The sequence below is a fragment of the Silurus aristotelis genome (assembly GCF_946808225.1).
Source record: "Silurus aristotelis genome assembly, chromosome: 19".
Taxonomy (NCBI): domain Eukaryota; kingdom Metazoa; phylum Chordata; class Actinopteri; order Siluriformes; family Siluridae; genus Silurus; species Silurus aristotelis.
The window spans coordinates 6,016,733-6,038,763 of NC_139592.1; the positions used below are offsets into that span (position 1 = coordinate 6,016,733).

General features: G+C 42.5%; 1 protein-coding gene across 1 annotated transcript in view; it reads right to left on the reverse strand.

Annotated features, from left to right (window-relative positions):
• The window catches only part of kmt2d (lysine (K)-specific methyltransferase 2D), a 33,049-nt gene that overhangs the window by 4,196 nt on the left and 6,822 nt on the right, over positions 1–22,031 (reverse strand). The window contains exons 9-49 of the mRNA XM_083569519.1: positions 20,712–20,893; positions 19,736–19,890; positions 19,479–19,610; positions 18,259–19,055; positions 18,032–18,145; positions 17,679–17,792; positions 17,497–17,601; positions 17,218–17,399; positions 16,498–16,662; positions 16,308–16,417; positions 15,622–15,663; positions 15,338–15,526; positions 15,040–15,225; positions 14,827–14,943; positions 14,480–14,737; positions 14,297–14,380; positions 14,140–14,226; positions 13,870–14,031; positions 13,673–13,757; positions 13,332–13,570; positions 13,166–13,239; positions 13,021–13,071; positions 11,364–12,917; positions 11,085–11,264; positions 10,804–10,934; positions 8,866–10,694; positions 8,648–8,765; positions 8,481–8,559; positions 8,340–8,406; positions 7,989–8,221; positions 4,993–7,902; positions 4,749–4,892; positions 4,247–4,411; positions 3,988–4,135; positions 3,811–3,892; positions 2,447–2,622; positions 2,219–2,343; positions 1,994–2,132; positions 1,681–1,805; positions 236–1,586; positions 13–149 (exon numbers count right to left, since the gene is read on the reverse strand). Of these exons, the coding sequence (XP_083425645.1) occupies positions 13–149; positions 236–1,586; positions 1,681–1,805; positions 1,994–2,132; positions 2,219–2,343; positions 2,447–2,622; positions 3,811–3,892; positions 3,988–4,135; positions 4,247–4,411; positions 4,749–4,892; positions 4,993–7,902; positions 7,989–8,221; positions 8,340–8,406; positions 8,481–8,559; positions 8,648–8,765; positions 8,866–10,694; positions 10,804–10,934; positions 11,085–11,264; positions 11,364–12,917; positions 13,021–13,071; positions 13,166–13,239; positions 13,332–13,570; positions 13,673–13,757; positions 13,870–14,031; positions 14,140–14,226; positions 14,297–14,380; positions 14,480–14,737; positions 14,827–14,943; positions 15,040–15,225; positions 15,338–15,526; positions 15,622–15,663; positions 16,308–16,417; positions 16,498–16,662; positions 17,218–17,399; positions 17,497–17,601; positions 17,679–17,792; positions 18,032–18,145; positions 18,259–19,055; positions 19,479–19,610; positions 19,736–19,890; positions 20,712–20,893 (13,323 nt within the window). The remainder of the gene's footprint in view (positions 1–12; positions 150–235; positions 1,587–1,680; positions 1,806–1,993; positions 2,133–2,218; positions 2,344–2,446; positions 2,623–3,810; positions 3,893–3,987; positions 4,136–4,246; positions 4,412–4,748; positions 4,893–4,992; positions 7,903–7,988; positions 8,222–8,339; positions 8,407–8,480; positions 8,560–8,647; positions 8,766–8,865; positions 10,695–10,803; positions 10,935–11,084; positions 11,265–11,363; positions 12,918–13,020; positions 13,072–13,165; positions 13,240–13,331; positions 13,571–13,672; positions 13,758–13,869; positions 14,032–14,139; positions 14,227–14,296; positions 14,381–14,479; positions 14,738–14,826; positions 14,944–15,039; positions 15,226–15,337; positions 15,527–15,621; positions 15,664–16,307; positions 16,418–16,497; positions 16,663–17,217; positions 17,400–17,496; positions 17,602–17,678; positions 17,793–18,031; positions 18,146–18,258; positions 19,056–19,478; positions 19,611–19,735; positions 19,891–20,711; positions 20,894–22,031) is intronic.

The following is a 22,031-nucleotide window of genomic DNA, read 5'->3' on the forward strand; positions in this document are numbered from 1 at the left end:
ATCATTTCTTACCGACTCAGTAATGCGCATTACTGCATGAACAGTAAGTCCATACATTTCCTCCCCCTTTACGTGCTCTGTGAAGAGCTTCAGCATGACTGCGTCTTCACGCAGCTTGGCAACTTTCTGCACAATGCTGTTCCATATGCCTAATATTTGATAAGAGCGCATAAGAATCAGAACAAGGAGGAAGATATTTGCAATAATTTTTCCTCATACTCTGCAAACATCTTACCATCTGGACTGCTGTCCCGGAAGTGGAGATCTTCCTGTCCATGCTCCAGTACACGCACTTCAAACAAGGGTTGACCATCCTGTTCACTGATGCGACACCGATAGCGACAACGTCGGTTTGGCACACGGGTGCTCCAGTAGATTCGTGTGGCCTCGTAACCTGCAGGGAAGATGGCAGTGGGCGAGTGGAAAGCAGCCATCTGCGAGGGTAGGAGCTGACCCACAGCATGAAAGATGAGCCCACCAACTCGGAAGAGGTGTATTCGGTCACCACGTTGTAGGATGCTGGCAATCTGCTTTACTTCATCTCGCTCGATATAGACTCTACGGAAAACGGCAAAGTTGCTGAGTTCCTCCTCGCTGGGGCCTTTTAGCTTGTGCTGGGTACACAGCATGGTTTTGTCCTTGAAGAACATACAGCGTGCTCGGATGGCACAGGCAAAATGGTAGACATTGGGGCAGCGAAGACGATTACAGCTGTTGGTGGCGCCAGTCTTCTGACAGCACGCACAGCGCGTGCGAAGCCCACGGCGAAGGGCAACTTCGACATTGATGAGTGCTCCGCCCTGCGTCTCATAAACCTCAGTAGACCACAGGGCGCAGTTAAGGTGCACCCACAGATCTACATCAATGTTAAGAAGACGAGCTGGACCATCAGTAGATCCATCGCCTTCCTCGTGGCAAAAACAGCATTTGCGCTTATCACGTGGCAGCTTGTCTGGTCTGAGCGTGATTCGCAGGCGCTCCATGAGTTCAGACACCTCTCGACTGTTCTCTTTCTTGGAGCTGCCCTTACGGATGGTGATGATAAAATGAAGACGCTTCCAGCGCACACCTTTCCATTTCTTGATTTTGTGAGGCAACTCATCGTCCTCTGAGAAAGGCCTGCGCTGTTTAATGGGTTTGGGTGAGATCTCAATTATCAGTGACTCCTGTGATACTGCAGCAAAGACAGAAACAGAAGCTGCATCCTCAGGTGGAGCCACTGGAGGGGCTAATATAACCTCCTCAGCCTCAATCTTAACAGGAACACACTGATCTGTTGATAAAGATTCACTTGGTGGCTCTGTTTTAATGGGAGCACTAGGGCTAGAAGAACAGGATGTCTTGAGCTGAACAGGAGGCTCTGGTTCAGGGTCTGGTTGAGCAGGAGGGTCAGACTGAATGACAGGTTCAGGTTCAGCACATATTGATGCTGGTGGTAGAGGAGGAGGAGGAGGAGGTGATGGTGGTGGAGGTGATGGTGGTGGGGACGCCTCAACAGGAATAATGGGAAGATGACGGACATCAAGGTCTGAGACGTTGGTCATGTAACAGTGCTGCGCTGGTTGATCCTCTTGCGCTGTATATTCCTGGGAAAATAAACAAATTCATTACAAACTTTTTTTGGGAACTTATTATAAACATGAAAGAAATGATGATTAGCATCACACTCTGACAGCCAACCTGTTTGATCAGAGACAAAATGTCGACTTGCTTCTTTAGAGTACAGCCTGGTAAGGTGACATCAAACTGCTTAAGCCATTCAGCATCTTGGTTTGCAGATGGATCAGTCTTTACATATAGGGGTTCTAAATTCATTCCATTCATAAAGGAAATAAAACATTTGTAAAAAGCAAGCTGGAAGAAAACCAACTAATAGTTGGTGCTCATAATACTTTAGTCCAAGTCTCTAAAATACGGTCAATTAGAAACCACAGAAGAATTAATTGCACAGTTCCCAATTAACTCAGATAAAATTCTGACAGGCATCAGTTACCTGGGTTGGAGGAGTCAGGTGGTTTCCCAGGTCCAACACCACCTACACTACCAGGAATGCGGGGGAAAGCCACTTCATAAGACCCAGGCATACGCATTTGCAGCAGTTGAGCAACTGCCACCATTACAGAGTTCAGATTCTGATGAGAGAACAAGTGAGCTAAGGTTAAAAAAAAAAAAAAAAAAGATAATCGACTTGGGAAGCAAATTTAAACCGTATAAATACCTTGGCTGCATTTGCTGAGAGAGTAAAAGTAACAGACACTTCATTGCTCTTGGTTTTATCCCAGGATCCAGATGAGGAACCAGGCTTTCCATCTACTGCCTCAAATGGTTTTGTTTCTATAAAACCTGAACATTAGGGTAAAAAGATTAGATGGCTCAATCATATGTTCACAGGACAGCTGATATGTGTTACAAATCACAGCAAGAGGAAGATTGTAACCAAGCATACTAGGGATAGAAGAGCATGGAATCATGGGAATAACAGGAGAAATGGCTCTATTTTCCTCCTCTTCTTTAAGTTCAAATAAGTGAGGGAAGCGCGATGTGTCGTCGCCCAGCTGGCTTTCAGGGGATGATGCAGGAACGATGGTGTCTGGAACATCACTATCATCATCACTCTCCATCCTGGAAGTAATGCATCAATAAGTATGTCATCATTATAGAGACTTTTTATTTTATTTATTTATTTATTTTTTCAACACAATGCAGGTGTGAAGAAATGCTGTTAGTAAGAACGCTCTCAAAAATATATATTATAATTGTTTATTAAGTTACAGAACAAAACTGGTGACTACTATTCGGTTTCAATTCTTCCACTTGCAAAAAGTCAGGGATTTCGCAGGATTACTGTCAGGTGTATGATTAACCAATTACACCAACACAGTCATTAACTGAAACAAAAACAGCTGTATAGGAGGTTTAAAACTGGTTGAGGAACAGCCAAAATGGTAGGTATACTGCATCAGCAAGGTCTCTCCCAGGCAAAGATTTTAAAGCAGACTTGGAAACAAGGCTAAGTATCTCAAAAATGCATAAAAATATGGGAAATATGGTGCGGAAAAATATCAGCAAGTGAGCATATGCTATTCCTAAACCTTTTTAAAATGTTAAATATATGACTGTAGCAGGAGGCAGTTCGCCAAAGAGCTGAAGAACAGAACAATAATAAGTGCCTGAAAACAACAGCCAAGCATGATGGAGGTTCCTTGCAAGTTAGGGGCTGCATTTTTCCAAATTGAATTGAAGATTTGGTCAGAATTAATAATGTCCTTGATGCTAAGAAATACACTGTTATTTATCCTTTATTTAACATAATCAGGGAAGGGTCTGACTGGCCCCAAATTTATTCTGTAGCAGAACAACCCCAAGCATACACCCAATATCATCAAAAAAAATCTTCAGCATAGAGAAGAAACAGGAGTCATAGAAATGAGTCTTAGGACTTGAGAAAAGGATTTGAGGAAGTCTAAATCCACAGATGATGGTTAGTTCTGCAAGATGTTTGGAACAACCTACCTACTGATTTCCTCCAAAAACTGTACCAAGAAATGCAAGTGTACCTAGAAGAATTGATGCTGTTTTGCGATGCCGTTTTGCAAAAGGTGGTCACATCAAATATTGATATGATTTGTATTTATCTTCTGGTCATTTACTTTCTATTTTGTTAATTGTTAAAATATTAACACTTCTATTTTTGAAAGCATTCTTACTTTACAGCATTTTTTCCACAAGTGCTAAAACATTTGCACAGTACTCCGTGTGTGTGTGTTACACAATAAGGTGAATATTCTTTCTGAATGTATTACTGCATACCTCACATCTTCATTCTGATTATGTGGTGGAGTGGGAAGTGCTGCTAGTATGTCTACACTCTTCACTTCTTCAGGAACAGGGTCTAAAGTGTAGAGAAAAGGTATTTTCTTTGAACAATGAGATTCAGTTTGACACAAACTATTGAATTAAACCATTATATCAGCACGAATTATTAACCTGTGCTGTCCTCTTTAGATTTCCTCTCTTTTTGGTTTTCTGCTAGTTCATCTACTGCAGTCACTCCATTCAAAAGCTTGTGTTGCACAGAAGGAGGTGGAGTTGGGGGGAGAGACGAAGGTGGTGTTGGTGGATTGCTGAGGTTATTCTAATTGAAAAGGAAAGTAAAATTAAACAATAATAAAAACAGGTAAATACAATTTATAATCCACCAGACACTGACAACACAATAGTTGTTCATATTAGCATGAAATTGTACCTTAGTAAGAAGCTGGGAATAGTAGTCAGGAATATTGTCTATTACTGCGTTTCCAAAAGATCCTTTCAATTGCGTTTTTCCATTAACTGGACTGCTGCCAAATGGAGCAAACAAATCCAGGCTAGCGGTAATGGATGGCTCCATCAAAGGAAGAAGAGACAGTCCCTGAGAGGTTTTGAGGAGGGGAAAGTTGATTACTAAATAGTGCACAATCTTGGGATAATCAAGTGCTCCATAACAATTAGTGCTGTAAATCTATTGTACGTTAACCATAAGTGCAATATTGGATTTGCTTTCTTAAGCCTGCAATATTCAAGTGAACACAATCAGTGGTGTAATTTTCAGAATGTGCTGATCGATAATTCTATTCTAAAAATTCTATTTGCATATACATATGTATGTAACTAATAAATACAAACAAATCTATGTGTTCACAAGGAAATATGATATTCTATAGTATGCAGGCCTATTAACAACATTATTTTGCTTTCATAGGCCTTACTTGCTTCAGCTGCTTCATTATTGCTTCTGTCTTTCCGACCTCATCTTTTTTGTTCTTTTTTCGAGCATTTGTGCCTCGCTCTCCTGCTTTTGTAGTCCGCTTGGCTTTTGTTACAGGTGGTCTTTTAGTGATTGACTGGAGATCCTAATAAAACAGTAGGTAACAAGCACAGAGATGAATTATTTATTTAAGGATACATTCGACCACCTTATTGCATTATTGAAAAACTATTTGCACAATTTACCTCCATGTTACGTGGTGTCTCCTGTAGTTTTTGCTCCAACATTGCAAGCTTACTGTTAATATGCCCATTTATTTCATTGTGGATACCATCAGCTGTCCTCTGTGATGGCAACTGAAGACTTTTGGTTCTAAGTAGCTTCTGCAAAAGTTGTTGGCCTGTCTCTGTTCTGGGAAGCTGGCCCATAGCATCACCTGGCAAATTTCCAGTGCCTGAGATATTATTGGCGTTAAGTGTGTCACCAGCATTTTCTCGTTTAATAGTTGCAGAAGAAGCCTCTCCACTATTTCCTAAATCGCAATTTACCTCCCGAGGTTCCTGCTTTATATTTTGCAGTGAAATCTTGCAGAAGTCCCTTTCAGTAGATATTTCACCTTCAACCAAAGCTTGTGAAACTGATGCCTGTGGCAGGTTCAACTTAGGAGATGGGCCATTAAGTGGAATAGCAGTTGTTGGCTTTTGAGCACCTAAAAGCTGAGGCTCAGACTTGAGCCCTGAAACTTCTTGTGGAGTATTAACTATAGGTGATCTTAATGGTGATGCTGCTGTTGCGCCAACGTTGCTAAAAGGACTATTTTTTCCACCACCACACTCTGATCTAGATGCAGGTGACGGGTGATTGGAGACAGAAGCGGTGCCAAAATCATGTTTATTAAAAGATGCTGGACTTGAGCCAGCTTCTTGAACAGTAGAGCCAGCAGGAGAACCAACATGAGAAGGAGAGGCCTGAAAGGGGCTAAGTGCTCTCATACCAAGACACTGTCCTTGGCCTGGCGGAGTCTGGCGCATGCCCATAATTTGTCTTTGCTGTCCAGAATGGGGGCTTCCAGGTGATCCCTGACCCATAAGTTGACGAGGAGACATTGGTCTAGCCATGTGTCCCAAAGGTGTTGGACGAACCTGGCCCATCATTGGTCGTGACAAAGGTACCTGGCCCCGCATCATTTGATGTTGCTGTTGCATCATCTGCTGCTGTTGTTGAGTGGTTGCATTGTACTGAGGTGAGACTCCTTGTGAGGTTTGTTGAGGGTGCAATGATCCAGCATTCTGAAACTGTGGAGCGATGACAGAGGGCTGGCCTACTACTCCTTGCTGCTGTGAAGATGAAACTGGACCTTGCTTAGTAGCAAATGCATAGGGGTGCTGCTGCTGTGCTTCAAGCCCTGGCATTCTTGGAACAACAGGTTGCGGGCCTTGATTTCGAATTTGGCTCGGTGTCTGTCCCTGTAACCGCAGCATCTGACCCTGCTGTTGAGCCTGTCGCTGAGCAATAATCGCCTGAATTTGCTGTAACTGCTGGTTAGGAGGTAGGTGACATAACTGAGGATTCTGTGCAATTAACGCTCGAATGTTAATAGGAGCTTGTATTTGCCCAGGAGGTGCACCCGTCCTCTGAGTAATCATTATTTGCTGACTTCTATTAAGCTGTTGTTGGGCCACAACGACTTGTTGCTGATTTGGATTACCAGTTATTACAGCATGATTCTGGCCACTTTGCTGTGCTATCATGCCCTGAATTTGTGCAACATTTTGACCTCCCTGTTGTAGCTGCTGAGCAACATAACACATTTGCTGACCTTCCTGCTTGACTTGTTCCGTATTAAGGGAGTTTTGCCGTTGTAGAGCAAGTTGCATCTGCTCTTGAGGTTGTAACCCAGTCTGCTGGTTGTTTAGATAGCTATGTTGTGCTGATCCAGCATTTTGACCTGGTTGTTGCTGTGTTGCTTGTTGTGGAACCATATAAGCAGCAGTAGGTGGTTGGTGAGCAACTGTTACCTGCATATCCCCACTTGGCCCTTGTTGCATCTGGATGGGAGTTGAAGTCCCAGCTTGCTGGGGTGGGGTTTTAGGGCTGAGGATTCCACTATCTTTAGAAGCAGGGCTTTGAACATCTTGGGAAAGGCCTTGAACAGCCTGCTGCAAATTATCAACCTTCGCTTGTATGCCACTTGAAGGGGAGGATCCAATTGTCCCTTGTTGTTCTGAAGCACCCATTTGTATCAGTTGTCTCTGCTGTGGTATTTGCTGCTGCTGCTGAAGCTGTCCAAGATTCTTTGCTGCGTTCTGCTGTTGCTGTGAAAGAAGCATACGCTGTGCCAGAACACTCTGCTGCTGACCAGTAAACTGTCCCTGTGGCCCTCTAAGAACATGCTGTGGTTCACTGGAAACTTGTTGGCCCATCAAACTCTGAGGTCTCTGCAGCTGCTGTAATGGTTGATTCCCAACCATGCCTTGTTGGCCTGCCATTATATTTTGATTTGGAGTCATTGGCTGAGCCATGATATTTGCATGTGCCTGTCCCACTGCTGTGGTCCCCATCATGCCCTGAGGTACCTGCATAAGGCCTTGTTGATGTTGCTGTTTAGATATTAATCCCGGTTGTAAGTTCGGTTGCTGCTGCCCAATTAATGCGCTACTCATCATTGCTTGAGGTGCCGGACCACCTATAGGTCCAGCCTGCTGATTAGGCTGTTGGCTTTGATGGGTCACAGGTTGCTGTCCCATAATAAACTGCTGTTGCAGTTTTTGAACCATCATCCTTTGTTGCATCTGCCTTTCCTGAATGAGCCTTGGATCTGGTACTTGTGCACCAGTCCCTTGTGGAAAAAATCCACCAGTTGGACCAAGTGGCCCAGTGCCAAGTGCCGCGGGGTGAGGGGTTTGGCTTGCTGAAAATGGATGTACTTGTGGCATTCTAACTGGCATTCCCCCTTGTGGAATGCCTCCAGGTACTTGACCAATCATTTGCCCCCCTTGCTGACCCATTATCATCTGTGCTGGCATCTTAGACAGCATGTGGGGGCCCTGGTTTGAGGGACCAGGTGCAGGCATGGAGGAGCCTTGCTGATGTTGCTGCTGCTTACTTCTATATTCAGCAATCAGATTGGTGTGCTCCTTCTGTTGCTTGCGTACCTAAGAGAAAAGACACTTTGTAACCTAGAAAATATACAACAGGTATAAGAGATGTCCCTAATCAATTAGCATGATAGAATGCATACCTGATCCAACTGTTTCTGGATTTTACTTTGCTCTTCAGTGACCAGTTTTAGCTTTTCGGCATCTGCTTCTGCAAATTCGCGTCCAGCCTTCTTAGCCGTACGTTGCTTAGCACAAAGTGCTTTGCGTGATTTGCGATGTGCCCCTATTTGTTCCTCCAGAAATTTTAGCTGCATCTGTAGCAGCTGCTGGGTGTGTACAAGCCACTCTTCATATTGGTGCTGTTCAGCATCATCTATAAAATTAATTAAAATATAGGTACACTAAAATGTATTCCATCACAAACAATGGGGAAAAAAAATACCAAAAACATTCAGCAATTAAATATTTTTGGAACAGAATGCAGAACATACTTATGATGCCCTGGACAAATTGTGGAGGAGTCGGTCGTGGCTGAGCCTTATCACTACATTCCCCTTCCTGTAATAAGGAGAAGTGTGATGATTAATGAGACTTAAACATGTAACCGAAAACAAAAAGGACAATTCACTGACCTTAGACCCAATGTGGGCCTGAGCTTCTGCACCCCCTGGTGCTGAAGTTAACCTCTGGGCCAAAAGGGATGCCTGCTGCCTAGAAAGGTAAATAAATAAGCATAAATGTCAATAAAAGGTAAAAGCATTCCAAAAATATGATTTTATACTGGATCAACATAAGGTACCTATTGATACCAGGGGTCATGGTGTCCTGGGTCAAAACTCTTTTGATGCCTTTCAAAGCTACCATTTTTGCTTTGGCAATAGGATCCATGATGTCATCAGTCATAAATTTATCCAGATCTTAAACACAAACAAAAAACCCATAAGGGCATAAAAAAATTGAACATGTACGTGAAACAATGTTATACAAAATAAAAAAACCTACAGACTATTTTTCTACCTTTATCTGGGAAGAAGTTGGTAGTGACCGATTGTGGTTTTGCATGGTGTTGAGGTGGTGCTGCTTGCTGCTGTTGATCAAGAGTTGGGTGAATGCTGCTTGGCTGCCCAGCTCTTATCATGGCTGGAGGTTGCACCACTGCCATATGAGTAGGAGGAGGAATTGGTGTACTAAGCATACGTTGTTGCTGTGGGTTTAGCATGTGAGGAGGTCTTGGTACCATTCCTGGTTGACTCACAAGACCCTGAGGCGGACGATGGTGGGGTAGTAAGATCTGGCCCGGTCCCCCTGAGGGTTGTTGCTGATTCTGAATATTATGAAGATGACTGGTAATCCCTCCTCCTTGTAGAGCATTCAAATGCTGCTGCTGCTGTTGTTTCTGAAGCTCCTTCTTTTCATGCTCTAGTAAGTCCTGAATCAATAGAGGAAGTTCACTTGCCTCCAGTGAACTTTCCACTTTGTCAAGATCAACTGCAGGTGAGTGCTCTCCACCACCATCTGGCAGACCAAGTGGATCTTCAGGTAGGTCTGGGTGTGGTGTAGCTGGAGGAAAAGTCAGAGAATTAACTTGGCCAGAAGGTGGGAAAGGAATGCCTCCCAAGCGGATAGTGCTTAATGAGGCAGATGAATTCTCTGGCTGAGTTGAGATCTTGGATGGTGCAGCACTGAGAAGCAAAGAGACAGCTTCACCCATTTCATCTTTAACCACAGTCTGTGCTGACTGCTGAGGACTAATCGAGGTTTTTTCTTCAAGTTTTACTAAAACAGGTTTACTGGTATCTGAGGCCTCTGTCTTGGGAGGAACTGAATCACCAGAAGGTGTGGAAGTCTCAGTCTTTAAAGGTAGTTTTGTTGAAGCTGTGACTGACTGCTTGACAATTAAACCAACTTTAGGTTTCTCTTCTGCTTTAGTGCCTGAACCCTCACCTTCTGCCTCAACAAGCCTTAACTGGTCAGAAAAAACATCCTTGGGATCACCTTGATCAAGCTCAGGGTCAGTGTATGCAAGCAGATCGAACTCATCACTGTTAAGCAGATCATCCAAATGGGGATCATTTGTTTCAAGATTGTCAAGGTTTCCTAAATCATCATCACCTTTATCAGGATCCAAATCAAGTGCAAGATCGTCCTCATCTTCGACTCCAGCTTCCGCAACCGATTCTCCAAGAGCTTTGGCTGCAAAATGATCCTCAAGGTCAGCCTCTGGTAAGTCAACAGTTTCATCTGAAGGCTGCTGTTCTCCAGTAGCACTATTCTGAGTACTCAGTTGCTGAATAGTTGAGTGGGAGACAGATGTGTTTGCATGGGTAGATGGGACCTCTTGTGGCTGTAGTGGGTGTTGAGAGGGAGGAATATTAGTCTGCTGTGTCATTATTTGACCCAAGTTAGCTTGTGGCAACCCAAGTCTGGAAGCATGCCCACCATCTCCCTGAGGAGCAAAAGAAGGTGGCAAGGATGTTGGGACAAATCCAGCAGGCACATCCTGTTGTGGTATAAATAGGCGTGGTCGAGGCTGAGGTGTCCTTGCCAAAAACTGATGTCCGATTGGTAACCTCTGAGCATTGTGTTTTAATTCTATGAACTGGGGTGGAGGCCCAGACACAGCATGTTGTATTGTCTCAGGTCCAGTGCCTTGTGACACAGCAAGAGGACTTGGCATGCCTTGCATATTAAGAGGGTTGTTTAAGGGAGAATTAAGATGGTGCCTGGGTCCAATTTCCATCATAGACGGTTGTGGGAACCTTCGTGGACCAGCAACTTGACCCTGCCACTGTGCAGGAAAAGCTGGACTAGGATACATCCCCTGGGAAAGACTGGGGCCGGGTTGCCTACAGATTTTTAAACACCAATATATATTAATACTGCATGTCTTGATTAATAACAACAAGGTATCTTCTCTTTCAAATGCATAATACAAAAGAAATAAGACAAACATACCTTAAAACATTAGGGTCTATGATACCAGGTGTTCCAGGATGATGATGAGGGCGGCATTGTGTTTCATCTACTGTTCCCATAGGTAGAGATAGCTTGTCTGGGGTGGAAACTTGAGCAACAGCTGCTCTGTCCTAATTGGCATATTTTTACAAGAAAATTAACCACAACAACTGATGAACATCACATTCCTACATTAGACAAGACACCAAAAAAATCTTAGAAATTGCGTATGGAACAGATCACATCAGTTTATCTCAGCAGTCAATTAAACTTTAAAATACCTGTGGATAAGGAGGTGGTGCTCGCTGCGATTTATCTTGTTGAAAAACAGCCATTTCGCCTTCTTGCCAATTGGGTGCATTAATGGGTGCATTATTAATGGGTGCACTTGCCTCCTTTTCTTGCCGGAGCGAGTTCCTTTGCATTTTCTGTCTGATCAAAAATTCTCGAAGTCGCTGTTTCTGCAGTGAAAAGGGAAACAATTTGACAAGAAAACAGTTAATGAAATTGAATTAGACTGCTTTAATAATTTTTTTTACTACTACAAATTGTTTTTGTACCTGTCTATGCTTTTCAACCTCTGAAGGACTAAGGCCAATTAGTGACTGGTCCTGTCCAGCTGAAAGGTCAGGCAGCTCTTGGGTGCCTGGCATGACTGGTAGATGATGGGTATCTTGATTTACAGAAGATAGCTGTGTCTTAGCATTTAAATCAGCAGTAATGGTTGGTGGCATAGATGACTGCTGATGAACCTGAGCTTGTTGGGAAGTTGCTAATTGTTTCGAGCCCACTGCCTGTGGCTGGCTAATCTGAAGTGTATCCAAGCTGGGGCTGCGGCTAAAACCACTTAGCGGTTTTCCACTTAGTGGATCTCCTACTGACGGTGAACACAGAGGTTGCTGACTGGAATGAAGAGACCCTCTAAAGGGAGCCTCTGAGACTGCTAAGGCTGTACAAGGAGGTTTGTGCACTGAGGTGAAAGGGTCTCTGGACTGAGGCCGTGAAGGTGGGCGTGAGTGAGGGTCTGGAGACTGAAAGCGAGGGGTAGCTGGTGAGTGCACAGTGTGTCCATCATTAGAAAGAGCTCCTGGAGTAAGAGGAGAACTACCCCGTGATTGAGGGCTAGAGGCAACTTTTGGGTAAGATTCCTGCTGGGGTATAGGCGGTCTCTGAAGCAAGGGGGATGAACCATCTGCTGAATGGGGCCGGGGTGTAAGAGGAGACTGAACACATGAATCAGAAAAGGCTGAGGGAGACTGGCGATAGCTCTCAGGGGGATGATTAGGAGATAGATTTGGGGGAAGTGGGGTAGATGAACCCTGATCACCCTGATGCATGCGTGGCGTCATAGGAGCTTTGAACAAGCCATCTCCAGAGTCCCCCATCCCTGCAGGTGAATTTGTGCCTAGGCCAGCAGATGGACGTGGAGAAGGAGCACTCATGTCTGCCCTGTTTTGCAGCATTCCTCCAGGTGAAGAAGCAATAGTAGAGGGAGATGAAGATGAAGTGTACTCTTGTCGACCACGAATTGGGTCGCCATGGTGAGTTGTTTGGGATGGAGAAAACAAAGGAAGATCTCCAGTTCCAGCTGCTTTTGGTCGAGGACTCTCAGGAAGGCCAACCGATTCCCGAGATGTCTGATGGGGATGAAGAGGAAGGATCTGCTGTTGTGGTTTAAAAAAGGGGTCAACCTGCTGAGCTTTGCGAGGCATTCCTGGATGCATATCATGGGAACCAAGACTGGCCGGCCGTCCCTGAGAAGCACCCTGTGGGCCAGGTAAAGGGTAACCTGAGGAGGCCTGCAGAGGGCTAAAAGAAGGCTGTAAATATGGAGTTGATGGTTGAGAGTGAGCATGTGGGGACTGAGATGGAGGCTTAGAAAAGGAGTCAGTATGAATGTCTGTTGAACTGGAGGCCTTCAGAGATCCATCAGGTGAAAAAACTGAAGATGCAGTATCTGGGGTGAAGGGAAATGCACTTTCAGCAGAGCTAGGCTGAGAGGGAGTTGAGAGAGAAGCAGAGGGTGGTGGAATTTGTAAGTGCAGGTTGGGGCGCTCGGCTTTTATCCGTACTGGCTCGGTTTTAACAGGCTTTAACACTTGACTTTCTGCTTGCTGTGAAAAACAAAGGAGGATAATAAATGTTTATTATTATTAAAGTTAATGTTTTTTTTGTAACACTAATAAAAAAGCAATCAAATTTATGTTAAAATTTTACCTTCTGTGCCTTGCTGATTCTCTGTGCTGCCCTGTTATCTTTGGCCTTTTGCTGTAGAAGTGAAACAGAATGTAAAAAGGAAAATATTAATATTTGACCGCATGCTAATTGCATTATTATAAACATGTTATGTCTATGTTCTTACCAAAAAAGGAACCTTGTCAGGAGCCGATACTTTCCTCCAAATCTTCATTATCTGCTTGCAACGGCTTGCCCAATCTGTCAAAAAATATTTTAACTTTTATAAGAAAAGATGACCATATTATTTTTAAATGTTCTATGTTCTCATGTTTCATTTAATGATTACAAACCAGGGTAGTCTTGCTTGAGATTAGGGAAATTGATGTTAGCATAAAGTACAGGAGATATCGTGGATAGATTTCCAAGTTCTTCATCTTTCTCCCAGCGTTGTAAACTTCGCTGATTGTATGAAAGACCATCTCCCTCCTGTTCAGTAGGTGTAGGAGGAGTAGTGGGAGTGGCAGGAGTGGAAGGTGTTGCCCAAGGGCTTTCCTCATCTTGTTCTGGACTAAAAATTCCACCACGATCACTGGGTAACAAATAGTTTAATAAATAATAAATAGTAGAAACAAAAAGTACAAAGTAAATACTGAATATTGCAAAAATCTAAACAAAATAATTATGTCCTTACAGTGGATCAAAAAATGGAGATGGAGAAAGTCCTTGAAAAGGCTCCATCATACTAGCTGAGGGCAATGCACTAGATGTGGAAGCACCTGCAGGGGTAAAATAAAAATAAATAAAAGTTAGCAGATCGATGGTAAGCTGCAGTTATAGGTATTAAACAGCAGCCAACACAGACTAGGTGTTCATCTGGTCAAATCTTACCAGGAAAGTTTCTTAGGGGCAACCCACTGCGATTAATCTCGCCTTCTAGGACAGGCTTCATGCTGGTCTGAACTGTCCCACTTGGAGTACTCCCTTCTGAGGGCCCAAGTACCTTACGGAAGAACTGCTCAGAGTCTTGCTTTTCAGTCCCCTGTGGAAGACCTAAACCAAACAAAAACAAGTGTTTCATTAAGAAAAAGAAAAAAAAAAAAACCAGCAACAACACATTGGATCTAAAGAAAGATTTACTAAAACATTTAGCAAGCTTACCTCCATTTTTCTGTATGGTTGAAGCAGGGGTGCCACTTAAACTCTGATCACCGACATGCTCACCTGCAATTACTGAAATACACGAAATTTTAAAAAATAACTAATTATATGAATATGCGCTTGTAAAAGACACATTTGCAACAGTTTTGCAACTTACATTTTTGCTCTTCTTGAGGCTTTAAGCCATTAGCCTCTTGCTTAAGTTGTAGGGCTGCTTCAGGTGCTCGATTTCCAACCTCTACTGCAATAAAGTGCATATATTTGCATATAAGTTTATGAAATGTTGATTTTCCTTATTATTATTATTATTTTTTCAAATTCCTACTGAGAATTGCTATACCTGATTCTAAAGCTGTAGATCTACTGCCAGTAGCAGGTAATGTGGGTCTTAAAATGCCCTGAGAATGTTTCTGGGCTGGAGGGGCCAGAAAAGCCCTTTTACTCAGGTCAAGCAGTGTCTTTCCAAAAAAAGCTTCCTGTAAGTATGCAGGAAACATGTCTTCCAATTTGCTTTTCTTTCTCCCTCTACGTTTTTTGGCAAGTTCACCATCCCCCTCTGCTGGTTTAACATCAGGTGGATCCATGTCAGGATGAGGGCCTTAAAAATATACATTTAGCTATTATTATTTTGATCTAAACAGAAGCGCATGTTTACATGTTGGGCCGTTGATAGCTGGGTTCACTTGCCTTCTTCAAGTTTTGTCTCTGTTGCCTGTCCTTCAGACACGCCATCCCCAGATGTAGAAAGACTTTTTCTCATTCGTGTGTGACATTTTCTCTGCCGAACCATGAATCCGCCAATGCCTATAAAGGTCAACAAAGACATTTAGCACTCGTGTAACCCTTTATGGTAGTAAACAAACACAATATAAGAATAATATTCAGGGGGTTCACAGTGACCTGGCCGGTATGGTTTACGCTTCCTCTTCTTTCCTTCATCCATTTCATCTGCTCCTTTAAGAACATCACTGTCAGCTGTCCCCTCCATGCCTCCATCTGCCCCTGGCTCCTTGTCCATACCACCATCACGATCTGGGCTGCCAGGAGCTTCCAGTTTTGAGTCACAATCCATTGACTCAGCACAGCCTGAGAATCAGATTTTGGACAATTGGACTTGAACAATTGGTACTGAGAATTTATAGTTAACGGGTATTGAGATTATATAAATTATTAATTATTAAAAGGTATTAAAACATACCTTTTCCCTCCTCTCCATCACCATCACCCTCTTTCAGTTCTAGGCCATCAGGAGCTCCATCTAGACAGATGGTACCCAGTCTGGATCGTCGCTGTCTGCGCTTATGCAGGGGTGACATGGAAATACTACGCAATAAAGACATTCCTGTCTCTGTAAGCCAGACACCTTCCAGACGGTAGAACTGTGGTTCTGGAATGTTTAATCAAATTAGACATTTATGCTGGATGACAAGTTCTTGCCATGATAAACCAAGTGAAATAGTATATCTATGAAATTACACATACCTGGTTCCTTTATTTTGAATGATGACATCATTGGGGACTCCACTGTAGAAACAGTATGAAGGCAGACAACACACAACGGTAAGAAGGCGTTTATAATGGCATAACTTTAAGACCACCTGCCTAATATTGTGTTGGTCCCCCATCTGTGGCCAAACAGTCCAGACCAGGGCAAACATTGACAGCATTAACTTTTGCAGCAATTTGAATTAAATGTATCTGTCTGTTGGACCGGACCACACAGCCCAGCCTTCGCTCCCTACGTGCATCAATGAGCCTCGGCCACCTATGACCCTGTCGCTGGTTCACCACTGTTCCTTCCTTGGACCACTTTTAATAGATTCCACAAGAGCTGCAGTTTTGAAGTTGCTCTGACCCAGTCGTCTAGCAATCACAATTTGGCCCTATTCAAACTCACTTATATCCTTACGTTTGCCCATTTCTCCTGCATCTAACACTTAAATCAAATTTGAGGTCAAAATGCTCACTTGCTGCCTAATATATCCCACCCACTAACGGGTGCCATGATGAAGAAGTAATCAGTGTTAAACACTTCACTGATCATAATGTTATGTCAATGATTGGTGTATAATATGATATAATATATAATAAAATACAATAAATACAAAAACAGCTAGATTTTTCAAAGTTAAATTACTCATTACAGCATCAACAAAACAAAGACTCACCAACAGGTCTGGGAACATATGGCGTACAAGCTGTACAGGCAAAGCCCTCATCAGATGCTTGTTCAACCTCGTCCTCGGTATAAAGACTCTCACATACAGCATGTACCCATCTATAAATAAAAGGGCAATTTGAAGCAACATACTTGTTTACATAAAACCACTGCATTTCTTCAGTTACAACTGTAGGTACCTGTCACAGTGCTGGCACTGCAGAAGTAATTCTTCTTCCATGAAGTTCTCATGGCACACTGGGCATGTGACCAGACTGGCACAAGGGCCACAGTGATTATAGTTGTTTTGCCACTCGCAGTGAAATCCTGGTGAGCTGGCCCCACAGTTCATGCAGCACACGCACCTAGCACAAACAGTATGGAAACACAGATATTGCTCAGTTTATTGATGTCACAATGAAAATGTTTTTATTGTTGGAAAAATCTGTTAGCAGTAGTTACATTATGTGTCCGGGCTACCCAGACTAATGACTGAAATAGATGCAGATCAAGCCTACTTCATATGATCGCTTGCTGCTAAACAAAATTTTTTAATTTGCTACATTATGTATGTATGTATGTATGTATGTATGTATGTATTGTATGTATGGAAACTGGTTCATATTTTTCTTGGTGCGTTTTTATTCCCAAATCCTACTTGCTGCACTATAACAACTGACAGTTAGCACAGGACAGCATTAATAATCTATACTTAGCTAAATGAGATGCTACATTTGCACGCAATTAATTAGAAAAGATTTTCCAGGCAGACTGTACATGAGACTGCGCAATTACACTGGACATTAACGTGCCCGCTGGACTAGCTAAATAATTTATTTGTCCTCTCCTTAAATTACAGCTCGCTTAATTGCTTGACAAATAATGTTACAATTAACACTACTGAGAAACTAAATAAGTACCATTTGCACTTCCAGCCTCCCTTTGGCACTGTGTGCAGTGGTGGATCCAAGCAGTAGGTGTGATAGCTGACATCACAGTCATCACACAGCAGCAACCGTGCAGGATCAGAGGCCTTCCCACACACTTCACAAACAATACACTCCAGACAACGCCAGCCTTTTCTTAGCATCATCTTAGTGATCTACAGAGGGAATAGAAAAACAAGAGGAATCAGTTCATCAACGAAACATGAGCGTGATCTGCAGTTGAAAATAGCAGCACAGTTACAACACGCTTACCTTGCTGTTTACGCAGTATGGATGGTAGCACTGGGAGCACTGGGCACAAGCTAGCAGCTGGCCCTCTAAACCTCGCCCAAAACTGCCACATACTACACACATGTCCTGGGAAACAGATAGTATTGCCTTGTGAAATTGTGAACCTAAAACCATGAACCAGACAACAAAAAGCCATACTTTACCTGCAAAAGAACAAATTTATCAGTGCTGGAGAAGAGCACCACTGTATTCTGCATTGTGTCATCCTCCTCCTCCTCCTCCTCTTTGTTTATTCCAGTGTCTGTAGTCATGGTTTGCTATAGAGATAACAAAACATTTGTCTAGTTGGCTTGGTTTTGTGTGTAGAATCATTTGTGGCCGAGTGTGACAAAAAAAAAAAAAAAAAAAAAACCTAAACTGCTCATTTGTTTAAAAACACACGAGGGTGCACACACGCACACAGCAGGGACCTGTCTGCACTGCATGTACCACAACTGGCAATAAGAGTTATTTTTCAAAGCAAAGCAATTAAAAAAAAAACATTAGAAAAACGTACTAAGAAGGCATCAATGCAAGAGGCCATAGCTTTGAGACGCGATCGTCCTCTTCCTCTTCCACCTCCTCCCCCTCTTGGCCTCCTCTTTCCCTGGAAACCGGCACCTCTTCCGTGCTGCAACATCCATCGAAACAAGACATAAATGTGTATTTTCATACATGCAAAGCTATACTGGCATATGCAAATGGTGAAAGCAATAACATACAGATAACATGAAAACACTGTACCTGTTTCACTCTGGAGCGACCGGGTGATCCTCGTCGCTTTAACTTCTCGCCATCACACTTGAGAGGATCGAAGGGCAAAAACTCATCACTCTCAGTAAGCATGGAGTCAGAGCGTGCCCTGCCTGCCGGTAAAACACCAAGGTCCATAGACAGCATCTGAGAGTCTACTTCTGCTGGTGAGCCTAGGAAACCACTGCTGCTCTCATCACCGTGACTCAAGTTGGACATCTCATCTAGCAGCAGTTCTGACTTAATGCTCATTTCATGAGCGTCAGCTTCCTGCTTTGGAGCATCTTCAACCTGACACTCATCCTTACAGGGCTCCTCATCTAACAGCTCGTCCTCCTCTTCGTCGTCCTCTGACTGACCCACTCGCTCATCTGTGTCTGAGGCGGAGGGTTCAATCTGCGAAACAAGAGGAGAGGTCCTGTCTGACATCTCCTTAATCTGAACTTCAGACCCTGGTTCTGAGATGTCCATTACAACAGACTCTACCTCATCTGAAACAGCAGGAAGAGAGATCCGAGGAGAAGGCGATAAAGAGACTGGAGTAGATTCCGTTACTGTAACGTCCATATTACTGCTCAATTCCTTTCCCTCTCTGGTGACTCCCTCCCGAAGCTGAACGTCATCTGCACGGATTTCATCTTGTACTTTAAGTTCAGCTTCCAGCATAGCGTCGGCAACAGGGTTAGGATGGCTGTCCACTGTGACCTGAGCTTTAGGTTCATCCTCCATACTAACAGCACCGTCAGCAACAGATTCACTACAGCCTTGTGCGACTCCACTCTCATCACCTGTACCGATATAAATGGAGACACAAATTCCAACACAGTGAGGTAATGTCTATACACACACCTGACAAAACACACACTACATTATTATACACCGCAACTACACAACTTCCACTGTACCACTTACATTTGACAACAAAGCACAGCAATCTAATATGATTAAAGACTGCAGGCTTCACGCACTCAAACTTACTCGCAGCATAATCGATTGCATCTACACACAAGTCGATACGTCGCTTTTATTGTCATTTTTACCATATATAGCTGACACAGTACACAGTGAAATAAGACAGCTACATTTATGTAGCTTTGAATATCTGTGTCAGTATAAGCCACTTGTACTGACTCAGACTCAAATCAGAGATTTCTATTTCAGATTTCAAACATTTCTTAAAAAATAGGAAAACACACTTTTTTGATGATTACCTGGAACCTCTGCCACAGGGGTCTGTTGCTCAGAAGAGTTTTGACCATCCAGGTGTGGATCAGCAGAAATTACAATTTTGTCAGGCTGTGATCCCTCTTTTGTAATGCACTCATGAACTTCTTCCGGTTCAACTTCAAGTTCAGTTTCCAAATAGAAATAAACACGCATATAGTTACAGATCACTATCTAAAAAAACCAATAATTCCATGCTTGGATCTAAAATTTTATATACATTTCAGCAATAAAAAGGACATACCCAAATCCATACGTTCCTCTGGATCGTTTTTTTCATCTCCTTGTGTAGATGGCCGCTCTGCCTCAGACACAACAGTCTGTGCTTCTCTGCAAATAATGCAGATGCATTTTTCATTGGGAGGTTCTGAGACTGATGCACACTCACTGTGTACCCACCTATGAAAAGGTGAAGAAAAAAAAGAAATGTAATGTGTTTAACAGAGTCATTGTTATTAACTTATTCTTTTTTTTTTTTTTTTTTGCCTGGTATGAATGACAGTCAGATGGACACTCATTTATTTTAATAACTTTATTATTCATTATTTAATTTTTTGCTTGATTATAAAATGTAAGAACCACCAAATCTTTCCACTGAGTAGATATTTTTGTTCCTTGCAGCAATCAGTGATCCCAAAAAAATAAACAAACGAAACATAAAAATTAAGCAAGCGTACCAAAAGCAATAAAGTTCTATTATGTCAGTAACTGAATGAAGTACAAACCCTTTAATCTTATTTTAATAACCCGGAAAAAAAATCTGTACAAAATGAAAAAAGCAAAAACTTGAGAAAATGTGGATGGGCGTTCCGAAACCGGCCACGATAAACGGAAAACCGCGATAAACGGATGCCACACCAAAAATGCTTTTTTAAATTGTTTAAGCCGTAAATCCTCCTCCCACACACTTTAAAACACACACAGAAAACATTTGCAAGAATACAGTAATTATATTTTTATTAATAAATTTCATTATTTTAACATAACAGTTGCCTATAAGTTTTTTGGTCTATCGTGCTATCCGCAAGCGACAGGGAAAATCAGCCAAACAAATTAGTTACGTGGCAAATACAATCCCGTGATAAACCGAGGGCGTGAGATTCGAACCGCCGTAAAGTGGGGATTACTGTACAATACAATCTCAATAAAATGAGCACAAAAATGTTGTCTAGCCAGACATATTCATTCTCCAGGATAGAGGGAGAGGGGTATGGCCTTACCTCTGACAGATGGAACAGCGGTGTTGTAGTGTGACAGATGACTCAGTGACCTTACTGCAAACCCCACAGACAGACATGCGCTGTCGCTGACACCTTTCACAGACTGAATAGCTCTCAAACCACTGCTCAGAGCCAGAGAGATAAAGCCCACGAGCTCCACAGTCAGTACACACACGACACCGCTGCAATAACAGCACACAAACCCACCACAAATGTATTAAACTCTTCATATTCAACAAGTACTCCATTGCATGTTAGTTGTGCACTATTTCCCTCATGTCTTAGAGCATCACAGAGCAGCAAGTGTGAGTAGTCACAGTTATCAGTTTGGAATAGGGTCTACTGGCACCGATGGCGATTACTAGAACTATTGACAAATTCCCTAAATATAGTTTTTCCGGCCACTGGTCCGCTGCAAAGAGTGTGCTAAATTATATAATATATAACAATATAAATACAAAATATTTTAATAATATATACACACACACACACACACACACACACAGTAGGAAATTATTTGATCCCCTGCTGATTTTGTAAATTTACCCCCTTACAAAGAAATGAACAGTCTAGAATTTTTACGGTAGTTTTTTTTGTTTGTTTTTTTTTTTAACCAGAGAGAGAGAAAAAGTATTTTTTTTTTTTTTAAATCCAGAAAAATTATTGAATTAATATTATATATAAATTCATGTATTTGATCGAGTGAAATAAGTATTTGACCCTGTACCAACCAGGAAGAATTCTGACTCCCTCACACCCAAATTAGTCTTGCCCCTTTAAGAAAGTACTCCTAATATCAACTCGTTACGTGTATAAAAGACACCCATCACAGAATCAACCTCTTCGATTCAAACCTCTCCACCACCATGGGCAAGACCAAAGAGCCGTCAAAAAATGTCAAGATTGTAGACATGCACAAGGCTGAAATGGGCTACAAGACCAGTTTCCTTGGCCGTATGTTTAGGATCATTGTCATGCTGGAAGACCCATCCATGACCTATTGTCACATTCACATGGAGTGTTACGCTTGTTTTTTTTTATCCAGTATCCATTTTAAAAAGTTGATTAAATAGCCATGGGCAAGTACGAGCCCACCTAGATTTCGCTATCGGTAAAGTCCAATATTTTGGAACAAAATAAGCTTTAAGACATATGTGCTCAAGTGCAGGGTTACAGTGGTGAGATCACATACAGCTACTTAAACGCCACTCTATTTTTATTATTTGTCTGCTTTTTTTTGGTTGCTTGATAGAAGATTGTATATGATAAAATAAAAACCATAACTTACATACTGACTGTTTGTATTTTAACAATGTATTC